The following is a 13,782-nucleotide window of genomic DNA, read 5'->3' as shown; positions in this document are numbered from 1 at the left end:
AGAGGCTCTAGGAAAGAATACCTTTGTTTTCTTGTTTTTTCCACCTCCTAAAAGCTGCCTGCTTTCCTTGGCTTGTGGCTTCTTCCCACCTTCAAAGCCAGTGATGGCCTGTTGAGTTTTTCTCGCATCTGAATCACATGTATGATTACATTATGCTTACCCAGATAATCCAGGATAATTTCTCTATTTTAAGAACAGTTCATTAACAACTTGAATTCCATCTTTCGACTCAATTCTTCTTTGCCATGTCATGTAACATATTCACAGGTTCTGGGAATAAGGATGTGGATATCTTAGGGAGGCCATTATTCTGCCTGCTAAAACTGAATAATCAAAAAAGAGAAGGAACAATAACTAACTTAGTAATGAAAAAGAAACATAGACATTAAAACTATAATGAGATTATTAAGAATAGCTGTAAGTCAATAAATTTAAAACATAAAGACACATTTCTAGAAAAATATAACTTATCAGAACTCACTTGGGAAGAAATGGAAAATCCAAGAATTGTAGAATAATTAAGAAAATTGACCAATGGTTTAATTTTCCCTGAAAAATCACTTGGTTCAGATGTTTTTATACGTAAGTTCTGCCAAACTTTCAAGAAATGAATTGAATAGATAAATATAATTTGTTATAAACCATTTGAAAAAATACAAAAAGGGAAACATTTTCCAATTTATTAAAAATTAAAAAAAATTTATTTATTTATGACTGTGCTGGGACATTGTTGCTGCCTGCAGGCTTTCTCTAGTTGCAGCGAGTGGGGGCTACTCTCCGGTTGCAGTGTGCGGGCTGATCATTGTGGTGGCGTCTCTTGTCGTGGAGCACAGTCTCTAGCGCAGGTGGGCTTCAGTAGTTGGCATTCCCAGGCTCTAGAGCACAGGCTCAGTAGTTGTGGCACATGGGCTTAGTTGTTCCGTGGCATGTGGGATCCTCCTGGACAAGGGATGGAACCCATGTCTCCTGCATTGGTAGGTGGATTCTTTGCCCCTGAGCCACCAGGGAAGCTCTCTAGTTTATTTTTTTTTATACATTTATTTATTTATTGTCTGGGCTGGGTCTTTTGTTGCTTGGACTTTCTAGTTGTGGCGAGCAGGGGCTACTCTCTATTTGTGGTGCGCAGGCTTCTCACTGAGGCTGCTTTCTCATTGTGGAGCCTGGACTCTAGGGCACTCAGGCTTCTCTGGTTGCAGCATGTGGGTTTGGTAGTTGCGGCTCCCTGGCTCCAGAGCACAGGCTTAATAGTGTGGTGCACTGACTTAGTTGCTCCAAGGCATGTGGGATCATCCTGAATCAGGGATTAAACCTGTGTCTTCTGCATTGGTAGATGGATTCTTTACCACTGAGCCACCAGGGAAGCCCCTCCAATTTATTTTTTAAGGCTAGTGTATCTTAGTATGCAAACCTAACAAAGACAGTACAAAAAAGGAAACTTTACAGCCAATCCCATTTTTAAATATAGATTAAAAATCTTTAAACAAAACATTAAGAATCTGATTGCAGCAATGTATAAAAATGATCAAATTAGATTTATTCCTGGAATGCAAGATTGAGTTAGCATTAGAAAATCTAATAATGTAATGCACTATATTAACTGATTAAAGAAGAAAGCCTGTATAATCATCTCAATACTTGTTGAAAGAGCACTCAATTAATATATTCATCAGTCTTTATAATTAAAAACTCAGCAAACTAGGAATAGAAAAGAACCTCCTTAAAGTGAAATGGGATATCTAAAAATGATTATATATCAGTCTCGGTAATGAACATCATAAGTATTCTTCTTAAGATCAGGAGCAAACAAGGATGTCCACTCTCAACACTTCTATTCATTATGCTACTGGAGGTCCTAGTCAGTGCAGTAAGACAAGCAAAAGAAATAAAATGTGTAAGGAGTGAAAAGCAAGGAATAAAGTTGTAATTATTTGCAGTAAATTAACATATTTATGGTCTTCACTAGTGGCTCAGTGGTAAAGAATCCACCTACCAATGCAGGAGACAAGGTTCAATCCCTGAGTCAGGAAGATCCCCTGGAGAAGGAAATGGCAACCCACTCCAGTATTCTTGCCTGGAAAATCCCATGGACAGAGAAGCCTGGGGGGCTAGTCAATGGGGTCACAAAGAGACAGACACGACTTAGCAACTGAGCGCAAGCACAAAGCGTATCTATATAGAAAACTCAAAAAATTTCTAGGAAAAATTAAAATTAATAAGGAAGTTTACAAAGTGATAAGAAATAAAATTTATATTCAAGAGTCAATTGTATATCCATCTACCGCTAACAAACAGAAAACATATTTCTTAAAAAATACTGTTGGCAATAGCAACAAAAATTAAGGTACCTGGGGGAAATCTAGCAAAAGACATATGGGATCTTGATGGTGAAAATTTGGAAACTTTATTAGAAGATATCAAAGAAGACCTATAAAAGTAGAGAGTAAGAAAGGAAGAAAAGAGTGATAGGAGTAACTCAGTATCATATCTTTCTTCTCCAATTGATTTTGAGATTCAAGTCAGAATCACAACTGGGTTTTTCACCAAACTTAATAAGCTGATTCTAAAAATTTATTGGAAAGAACAAAGGATCAAGAATCACTAAGACATTCCCAAAGAAAATGAACAAGGTTAGGGGATTTTTCCTATGAGAAATAAAGACTTCCCTGGGGGCTCAGATGGTAAAGAATCCACCTGCAATGTGGGAGACCTGGATTCCATCCCTGGGTCAGGAAGATCCCCTGGAGAAGGGAATGGCAACCCACTCCCAGTATTCTTGCCTGGAGAATCCCCGTGGACAGAGGACCCTGGTGGGTCCATGGGGTCGCAAAGAGTTGGACACAACTGAACGGACTAAGCACACATAAAAGCTTTATACAGCAAAAGTAATTAAGTCTGTCAGATGTCTTTGCCAAGAAAAGAACAAAATTTGGAACCCGGAAATACAGTCATACATACATACGTGGATATTTGATGGATTATAGAGATGTCATTCAGAGAAGGCAATGGCACCCCACTCCAGTACTCTTGCCTGGAAAATCCCATGGATGGAGGAGCCTGGTGGGCTGCATTCCATGGGGTCGCAAAGAGTCGGACATGACTGTGCAGACTTCACTTTCACTTTTCACTTTCATGAGTTGGAGAAGGAAATGGCAACCCACTCCAGTGTTCTTGCCTGGAGAATCCCAGGGACGGGGAAGCCTGGTGGGCTGCCGTCTATGGGGTCACACAGAGTCGGACAGGACTGAAGTGACTTAGCAGCAGCAGAGATGTCATTACAGATAGTGGGGAAAAGATAGACTATTTAATAATTGCTAGTACAATTGATTATCACATGTGGAAAAAATTAACTTGGTTTCTTACTCCATACTGTCTTAATTCCAGATAGATTAAGAACTTACACATAAAAGGCAGAGCTTCAAAACTTTTAGATGAAAATGTGGATGAAAATCTTTTTAAAAGAGAAAGATTTCTTAAACAAGATGCAAAGCACAATTTGTAAAGAAAATGATCATTTTAAAATACTCAAATTAAGAGCTTCGTTTAACTAAAAGACCATAAAGAAAACGAATAAACAAGGTACAAATGATGAGAAGATATCTTGATAAAAATGCAAATAACTTCTTAAAATTGCAAAGAGGAAAGTTTAAAAACCCCTAAACATTAATAAGAAAATGATAATCTACTAGAAAAATAGAAAAAGTAGGAACTTTTAAACCATGATAAGATTCCATTTAACATTCACCAAATTGTCAAAACTTGAAAAGCTTTGGCCAAGATACGTGTCAATGAGAACCTTTCTACACTGCATGTGGGAAGACAAATTGGTACAACTTCTTGGTATAATGATTTGGCATTTTCTAGTGAAATCCAAGATGAGCATACTGAATACCTGGCAATTCATTCAGTGTGTATGCTAGAGAAACTTCTGTAACTGCGTACTAGGAGATATGTTCATGAATATTCATAGTAGTGTTAGTTAAAAATAAACTTAATTGAGATATAATTTACATATGATAAAATGTGCCACTTTTAAGTGTAAAGTTGAGGTTTGACAAATTTTTACAGCAGTGTAACCACCACCACAATCAAGATATAAACCTTACCAGCATCTCCAAGATGTCCCTCATTCTCCTTTGTAAGAGAACCCTTCTCCCACCATCAATACTGTTTTCCATTTTCTAGAATTTCACATAAAATGGAATCATATTAGTATGTAGTGAATTGAGTCTGGCTGCTTTCCCTTGGCATAAAGCATTTGAGATTCTTCCATGTTGTTGTTTGTATCAGCACATTCTTCCATGTTGTTGTTTGTATCAGCACATTCTTCCTTTTTGTTGCTGTGTAGTATTTCGTTATGTGGATATGTCAGGAATTATTTATATATTCACTAGTTGTTGGTTGTTTGCATTGTTTCCAGTCCTTGGCCATTATAAATTTTACAAGTGCCGTGAAGCTTCGTATACAGGCGTTTGTGTGGACATATGTTTTTATTTCTCTCTTGTAGATTCCTAGGAGTAGAATTATTGGGTCACATGCTAAGTGTATGGTTAACTAAAAGAACATAAAAATATCTTCCAAAGTGATTGTACTATTTTACATTCCTACCAATAACACATGAGAGTTATGGTTCAAAGCAGTATTATCCAGAACAGCAAAAATAGAAACACCTCAAATGCTCAGTCAGAACAGCAAAAATAGAAACACCTCAAATGCTCAGTCAGAAGAATATATACATAAATTGTAGTATATTCTTTCAAAGATACCACAAATAATTAGTACAGCAATATGCAGCAACACTACTAGAACACATTAAGCAAAACAAGCGAGTCATAGATGAATACCTACAGTATAGTCCCTATATATGGAGAAGGCAATGGCACCCCAATCCAGTACTCTTGCCTGGAAAATCCCATGGATGGAGGAGCCTGGTGGGCTGCAGTCCATGGGGTCACTAAGAGTTGGACATGACTGAGCAACTTCCCTTTCACTTTTCACTTTCATGCATTGGAGAAGGAAATGGCAACCCACTCCAGTGTTCTTGCCTGGAGAATCCCAGGGACGGGGGAGCCTGGTGGGCTGCCGTCTATGGGGTCGCACAGAGTCGGACATGACTGAAGCGACTTAGCAGCAGCAGCAATCCCTATATATGTATATAATTTGCTAATGAAACAATGTTATTTAGGAATATATACATTTTGGGAAGACTCTAAGATGAAGCAAAGGAGTGATAAACACATTTTAATGATGGTCTTTAAACTTTGGAAAACAAGGAGTGTGTAGGGGTGGGATAGGGTACTTCAGAGATGTTGCTAATATTTTGCTTCTTAATCTGTGTAATAGATACATGGGTGTTCATTTATTTTTAGTATTCTTTAACTGGAGTAATATATTTTATATTAATATATACTTATATATGATAAATATTTATAAGAAAAGTTCAAAAAGAAAATAAAGATAGTTCATGTTTTCGTTGCTTTTCTTTAAAAAGAAAAAATAATTGACTTGGCCTTTGTCTTATACTGTAACTTATTTTCCTAATTCTACTTAGTATTCTATATCGTTACCTTGAGGGATTGCAGTCTTAGTACTAGAGTAATTCTGGTATGCATTTTTCTATCTCTGGAAGTGAGAATTTAGATGTCTGACTCTCAGCAATATTAATAGCAGTAGTTAAATTCATAAATCCTTGTTTATGAAGATGAGATTATGACCCACAATAACAAAATATGACTGAGTAGAATTCATTTATTTCTTAAAATTATACTAGGGAAGGATATGTCCTATATTTATTTCTTTCCTAATTGAATTATTTAAAACTAAGATTAGGAACCCATCATAAAATGACCTCATAGCCAAATATAAAGGGTATACCATCAATTCTAGAAAGCCCAGTTTGTCATTTATTGGATAAGAAGACTGCAATATTGACAGTAAAAATTTCTCTATCTCCCTTCTAGGTTATAATATAAGAATATCAAGTTCAAGAAGTTGAAAATTTCATAAGATGAAAAACATCAGTGAGGAAAATGGAAAGAGGGCAAGAAATATGTTTTTCATGTGTTTTAGTAATACAGAAAAGCATCAGATAGTGAATTCCTATCATCTTACTGAAACAGTTATTGAAGACAGTTTTTTTAAAATTAGTTATTAATTTGATTACAGCTTTGTTTAGAAATATATTGAAACATAACAAAACTGCATATTTGAGTAAAATACAATCTATGCCTCCCAAAACTTTTATAGCAACTCAAGTATGAAATGTGTTTATAGCTGTAAATTACCTGTGAAATATTACAGAAACAATTTCAAACACAGAGGGCTGGTAAATGAACCTTTATTAAATCATCAAAATATAATCATCAGTAATGAAACAATTATGAAATTACGATCAAAGTACAAATTCCACGAGTAAGAAAATGTGCCTTAATATCAATCAATAGTTTCATTTTCTTTTAAGTTTGAATCAGGATGTATGACTAGGAGTAATCACTCGTAAAAATGAAGCAAGTCTTTCATTGTGCTCCATATTATTTAGAAAATTTTTAAAATGTATTTTGCCCCAAATGATTGTGAAAAATGGTAAAGAAAGACACATAAAGATGGAATTGAGCATGTCAGTTATTAATATTTTCTCATCCTAGTAAATAGCTGTCAAACTGAGAATATCTGAAAGAGAGGGTACCTATTCCTTGGTTCACCATTACTGCTACGTAGGGATTCCCAGTTTTTACATGGTGAGCTTCAATTACTTGTGTGGATTAAATCTTAATCCATCATAAATAAAGGATGAATTTTTAATTTTTACTCTGGGATATGGGCTTGTATTTTAATAATACACACTTGTTTTCATATATACTGCATCATTTGATGCTATTATAACCCCACAAGATTAGCAGGATCTGGTTATTATCTCTATTTTGCTAATAAGAAAATGAGACTTGTGGAGATGAAGTGAATTGTTCAAGCATCTCAGTTAATAACAGATATAGCACTAGAGTCTTTTGCTTTTGCTTTATTTTTTTAATTTAAATTTATTTTAATTGGAGGCTAATTACTTTACAATACTGTATTGTTTTTGCCATACATCAACATGAATCCACCACGGGTGTACATGTGTTCCCCATCCTGAACCCCCTCCCACCTCCCTCCCCGTACCATCCCTCTGGGTCATCCCAGTGCACCAGCCCCAAGCATCCTGTATCCTGCATCGAACCTAGACTGGTGCTTCGTTTCCTATATGATATTATACATGTTTCAATGCCATTCTCCCAAATCATCCCACCCTCGCCCTCTCCCACAGAGTCCAAAAGACTGTTGTATACCTGTGTCTCTTTTGCTGTCTCACATATAGGGTTATCGTTACCATCTTTCTAAATTCCATATATATGCGTTAGTATACTGTATTGGTGTTTTTCTTTCTGGCTTACTTCACTCTGTATAATAGGCTCCAGTTTCATCCACCTCATTAGAAGTGATTCAAATGTATTCTTTTTAATGGCTGAGTAATACTCCATTGTGTATATGTACCACAGCTTTCTTATCCATTCATCTGCTGATGGACATCTAGGTTGCTTCCATGTCCTGGCTATTATAAACAGTGCTGCGATGAACATTGGAGTACATGTGTCTCTTTCAATTCTGGTTTCCTCGGTGTGTATGCCCAGCAGTGGGATTGCTGGATCATAAGGCAGTTCTATTTCCAGTATTTTAAGGAATCTCCACACTGTCCTCCATAGTGGCTGTACTAGTTTGCATTCCCACCAACAGTGTAAGAGGGTTGGTTCCCTTTTCTCCACACCCTCTCCAGCATTTATTGCTTGTAGACTTTTGGATCGCAGCCATTCTGACTGGCGTGAAATGGTACCTCATTGTGGTTTTGATTTGCATTTCTCTGATAATGAGTGATGTTGAGCATCTTTTCATGTGTTTGTTAGCCATCTGTATGTCTTCTTTGGAGAAATGTCTATTTAGTTCTTTGGCCCATTTTTTGATTGGGTCGTTTATTTTTCTGGAATTGAGCTGCAGGAGTTGCTTGTATATTTTTGAGATTAGTTGTTTGCTTTAAAATCAGTCTTCTTTCTATTAGGCCATTAATTCTATATCTGACACTTGTCTGCAGACAAAATATAAAAATTATGATATCATCTATTAAATTTCATCTTTGGAGATTCAAGTAGGTTGAATAATGGTTGCCCAAAGATATCAGGTGTCAATTCCTGGGAACCTGTAAAAGTTGCCTTATAAATAAAAAGGGTCTCTGTAGATGTGGTTAATTTTAGGATCTTGAGATGGGAGATTATCCTGCCATACCCAGGTGGGATCTAAATCCAACCACATGTTTCTGTATGAGAGAGAGGCAGAGGGAGATTTGATATAGATAGAGGGGCAGAAGATGAAGGTATAGAGAAGAAGGCTCTGTGACCATGAAAGCAGAGATGAGTGTTGTGGCCACAAGCAAAGGAATGCCAGCAGTCTCCCCAAATTGGAAGAGGTGCAAGGAACAGATTCTTTCTTAGGGTCTTCAGAGGGAGTGTGGTCCTGGGGACATCTGAATTTTAGACCAGTATAACTGTCATTGAACTTTTCACCTTCAGAACTCTAAAAGAATAAATTTCTCTTGGTTTAAGCCAGCAAGATTGTACTAATTTGTTACAGCAGCCTTCAGAAACGAGTATAGAGATTCTGTTCAGGTTTTCCATTCCCTGTTCAACTCCATGCAATTCATGTGAGACTCTATTTTGAAACAGATGGATTCAGAGGAAAATAAGGTTTGTCCATTAAAACTTTCCTAGAAGAGAAAATGGTTAAAATGTTAGGATTTCCAAGAACTTCTCAGCAAAGACTTCTCTTCTCTGAAAATTAATAGGGAGTGTTGACAGATTTTTAATAAGAAATATTTAAACACAGTAGATATTATTGTTCATGTGAAAACCAAGTCCTGCTGCTGATAAACTCAAATGTACTGATCTGCCTAAGATAACTGAGCAGTATATTGGGTATTTATCTGAATGCCAAAACCTCAAAATTTCATAGTCAAAAATTTGTTTTTCTTTGTAGGAAACATGTTGGAACTATCATGTCTGGAAGTATATTTACAACAGAATTTCAGCTATTCATTCTTCTCTATAAATGCTTCTTTTGTGACTTTTCTGCAACCAATAAAAGAAACTCAGACTATTACGGGAATCTTTCTAAATCACTCCAACTTTCAAAACTTCACCAGGATTTGCCAAGATATCACAAGTGAACTCAAGACATGCTTCTCATGTTTGGCTTGTGAGTCCAAAGGAAACACTGATTTTATTTTTCAGGAACAAACATCAAAAGGTAAATGCGAAAGAAAAGTGAGAACAAAATCTATCAAGGATAAATAACCTTATTCTGTGAAAAAAAAGTATTAATAATATATTCCAATTTTAAGTCCAGTGGCCCTGAAACACTCAGCTGTGTTGTGCTTGATGAATGACTTACAGGCTTGGGACAGTAACTTGTTCTTGGTTTACTTTGATTTATCAAAAACAAAATATCCATTCTTAAAATACATCAAAATGCAGCTATAATCCATGTACATGTGATAGCTAAAGGGTTATTTAGCATGCTGTCTTCAAAAGTAATGAAAAACTTCTAAGTAAACTTGTAGGTTCTCATATAAAATCATATTTGGATTCCCCAAGGAGTCACTGAATCCTCAATGCATTTGTACCTACTTCTGTCTAATATTCATCCACTGTACATGAATTGTCTTTTTACTTGTTTAACTATCCAGTGAGCCTTCAAGAGCAGGAATCCTGTCTTTGTTCACTATGATATTTCTACATCTTAGTATAATGTCTGAACTGAGGCACTTAAAAGATACTTGTTTAATGAATGAATAAACAAATAAAAGAATAATTATGTATTATCCATAATATCTAACCAAACCTTTCATTTATCATCACTGAGAAATTAAATAATTAATTTACAGCTATAAAATATACTGGTGGCCCCAAGCCCAAGCATCAGATTTAGTGCTTATACCTATTCAGTGAGATTGTTTGCTGGGCACCCCCATACTGGCATTTTTCCCATTCTTTCAAAATGGAAACACAATTTCTTGGCATTGACTTCAGATAAAGTACAATAGGCAAGTCTTTTTTCTAAGAATCTGCCTGCAATGCAGGAGACACAGGAGACAGTGACTTGATCCTTGGGTTGGGAAGATCCCCTGGAGAAGAAAATGGCAATCCACTCCAGTATTCTTGCCTGGGAAATGCCATGGACAGAGGAGCCTGGTGGGCTACAGTCCATGGGGTCCCAAAGAATCAGATATGACTGAGCGACTAAGCACATACACACACATTCAAGTAATACTGTAACTATTGCAGGCTTCTGGGTCAAATTCACCAGAAAGCAATTTGGGGAAATACCTTCATCATGATAGAGAACAATGAAGTGTTTTAAGAATTGGAAGCTCACAGATTCTACTTCTCTGCCTCCTTGAAAAGTAAAGCATTGATAAGTTATTCTAGTTGCTATGGCTGTGTAGCAATCACCCCCAAACTGAGCGGCTCTAACAACAGCAATCATTTAACTTTTTTCTTTCTTCTTTCCTTCCTTTCTTTCTCTCTCTCTCTCTCTCTTTTTTGGGGAGGGGGTCAAGAATTCAGAATGGGCATAACTGGGCATTTCTGGCTTGCAGCATTTCATACTGCTGGAGTTAGACAGTGACTGGAGCTAACACAGGGGTGGGCTAGAGCAGCTACAGGCAAGCTGGGCATTTCTCTCTCTTCTTGTAGTCTCAGAGTTTTTCTATGTGGTCTTTCTATTCGGGCTAGCTTGGGCTTCCTCACAGCATGATGGCTTTAAGTCGTTGTTACTTAGTGGCCCAAGGCTCCACCATTAGGGATCCAAAAAACAAGGTAGAAATTGCTTCATATTTTCTGGCCTTATCATACGATGTAATTTTCTCTGCATTTGATTGGTTACAAGCAGGTAAATCCTTCCACAGAGATTCAAAGGGAAAAGTATTAGACTCCATTTATTTATGGTGGAGTGGCAAAGTTTTAGGTTAACGTGTGTGTTATGGGTTGAATTATATTGGAGCTCTAACCTCAGTATCTCAGAATATGCCGTTATTTGGAAATAGGGTTGCTGCAGATGTAAGTAGTTCAGTTTAATGTGTTATAGTGCTACTCGCTCAGTCGTGTCTGACTCTTTACCACCCTATGGTCTGCAGCCTGCCAGGCTCCTCTGTCCATGGAACTCTCCAGGCAAGAATACTCGAGTGGGTACCCATTCCCTTCTCTAAGGGATCTTCTCAATCCAAGGATTGAACCTGGGTCTCCTGCATTGCAGGCAGATTCTTTACCATCTGAGCCACCAGGGAAACCCATGGATAAAGTCATTAGGGTGGGCCCTAATTCAATATGACCAGCATCCTGATTGAAAAAAAAAAAAAGTGGGGGCGGGGGCAGGAAATTTGAGAGAGATCAGGGTGATGTTCTACAAGACAAGGAACACTGAAGACTGCCACCAAACCACCAGAAGCTAGAAGGGAAGCATGGACAGATTTTTCCTCGCAGCCTTCAGAAGGAAGCAACCTTGTCAACACTTTAATCTTGAAAGTGTAGCTTCCCGAACCGTGAGACAATACATTTCTGTTGTGTAAGTCACCCAGTTTATGCTACTTTATGACAACCCTAGCAAACTAGTATAATGTGGGATGGGAAATAATGCTGTGACCATTTTGGTAAATATAATCTGTCCCACAAGTCATCAGGGAAATGTTTTTTTTTCCCTTTGAGAGGCTCCAAGTGTATTTCAATCTCACCTAGTTTTCAAACTCTTAAAAAAATGTAAGCACTTTAATTGTTACTTTTAGGCTGATAACTTCTTGTTTCTACTCTTTTCTTATTGTATAGGAAGGAAGAGATTTAGCTTTGAGTTGTGTGTGTTTTCTTACTATGTACTACTGTTTTTTTGCGTGTGAATAACATTTTCTTAATCTCTTTCTAGTTCTTATCATGAGAGGATCAATGGAAGTGAAGTCAAATAATTTTCACTCACCTTGTCAACATTTTAACTTCACTGTAACTCCTACGGTTGACCACCTGGAGGAATATAATCTTACCTGTAATCTAAAAACCCACACTGGAAGGTCAGCAATCAAGGAGGAAGATCCAACTGAGGCAACATCTATAAACCGTACTTGTAGAATTATGGAACACCCACATAATTGTATAAACATTTCTTTCCATTTAGAAATGGATGCAAAAAGTAAGTTTTAAAGGAAATTAGAGGGAAAAGGAGAGTAGAATACAGACACAAAATTAAGTAAGGGCTACCATGTAAGCTTCACTTTAAGTTGAATAGTTGAAGAATTTTATTGATGAAATAACAAGGCTAGAAAGAATGTTAGCCCTTTTACCTGTTTATTTTACCTGTTTATTTTTCAAAAACACACACAAAAATGTGTTTTTGTGGAGCACAGCTGTACTCAGAGGCAAAGGAGGCATCTATGCGTTGTTATTTGAGAAACATTACAAAGACCCTCCGCCCTAGGATAACTCTGGGAGTGCCTATTATCTGTGTTTGAAGTAATACTATCACACTTGTGTATTAAAGGGTGAGATTTCTTTTTAAATGTAAATATACATGTACATTGTGATATGCTATTAAAGTCTGAATTGATTTAACATGTCCTTGCTTAGAGCTGAGAAACAGACCTGAGAAAAAGGGATTTTTGATGTACTCCTGTGAAGATAGGTGGGATATAGATTAAGCATTTTGAGTCACTGGAGGACTCCGAGGGAAAAGTAGGAGTCTGGAAGATAAAACTCACATATATATTAATTCTATTTAAGGTTGATTACCTTCCTAGTCACCCTATTCTGAATTAACACAATTGATTCTTTTTTAAATTAATTTTTATTGGGGTATAGTTGCTTTACAATGTTGTGTATCTACTATACAGCAAAATGAATCAGCCATACATATGCATATATTATATGCATTTGGACTTCCTTTTCATTCAGGACACCACAGTTCATTAAGTTCCCTGCGCTATACAGTATGTTCTTATTAGTGATTTTATATAGTATTTATATAATTATATATATATTTTCTATAGTATATACTGTTATATCAGATCAGATATATAGTATTACAATTGATCCTTACTACTAAGCAAGGTGCCCTCACTTGATCCATAAACTCTACTCTTGAAGAGCATTTCATGATATAACCATTTAGTGAGTGCTTGCTGTATGCCAAGCAGGGTGCCAGGCACTGAGGATACAGAGAAGTGTAAATGGTCAAGTGTCATCAGTGTAACAGGTGCTATGTTAGAATAATTTACTCTGTTTTCTGATCTTCCAAATATATGAAGTGTTTCAGATTGCCTTAGAATGCTTTTATAAAGCTTTAATCATTTTAGAGGCCATTTAAACTATTATATTTATCTTAAAGCAAACACAAACATATGATATATATGCATTTTTAAAGTGAAATATAAGACTTCAAATAAATTTCTCCTGTGAGTTAGTTTGCCTGAGGCCCTACAGCCTCTACATTTAGAGAGTATTTCAAGGTGTGGCTATGTGTAGGGAGGGTGGGAGACAATCTGAGAAAATCTGAACAGATGGTGGGAGAATCAGGGTGGAGGTTCTGAAAAAGCCATATAGAGAAGGTGACTATGATGAAATCTGAAATATAGAGAGGTTTGGATTACAGATACTTAAAACTTATGTTTATTTCAATGTCCATTTATGTATCTATCTAGTTGCTTTTTATATTTTCTAAAAC

The 13,782-nt window shown here is 36.6% G+C and overlaps 1 protein-coding gene across 8 annotated transcripts in view; it reads left to right on the top strand.

Annotated features, from left to right (window-relative positions):
• TMEM156 (transmembrane protein 156) overlaps nucleotides 1-13,782 on the top strand; it is a 46,158-nt gene that overhangs the window by 5,960 nt on the left and 26,416 nt on the right. For all 8 annotated transcript variants that reach the window (XR_009736974.1, XR_009736975.1, XM_061419933.1 and 5 more), the window contains exons 2-3: nucleotides 9,058-9,327; nucleotides 11,995-12,255. Coding sequence is in view for 6 of the 8 variants with exons in the window: in XM_061419933.1 (XP_061275917.1) it covers nucleotides 9,058-9,327; nucleotides 11,995-12,255 (531 nt within the window). In the remaining 2 variants the exon portion in view is untranslated. The remainder of the gene's footprint in view (nucleotides 1-9,057; nucleotides 9,328-11,994; nucleotides 12,256-13,782) is intronic.

Source organism: Bos javanicus, chromosome 6, assembly GCF_032452875.1.
Source record: "Bos javanicus breed banteng chromosome 6, ARS-OSU_banteng_1.0, whole genome shotgun sequence".
NCBI lineage: Eukaryota > Metazoa > Chordata > Mammalia > Artiodactyla > Bovidae > Bos > Bos javanicus.
Note: the sequence above shows the minus strand (reverse complement) of the source record. Positions and strands in the feature narration are given on the sequence as shown.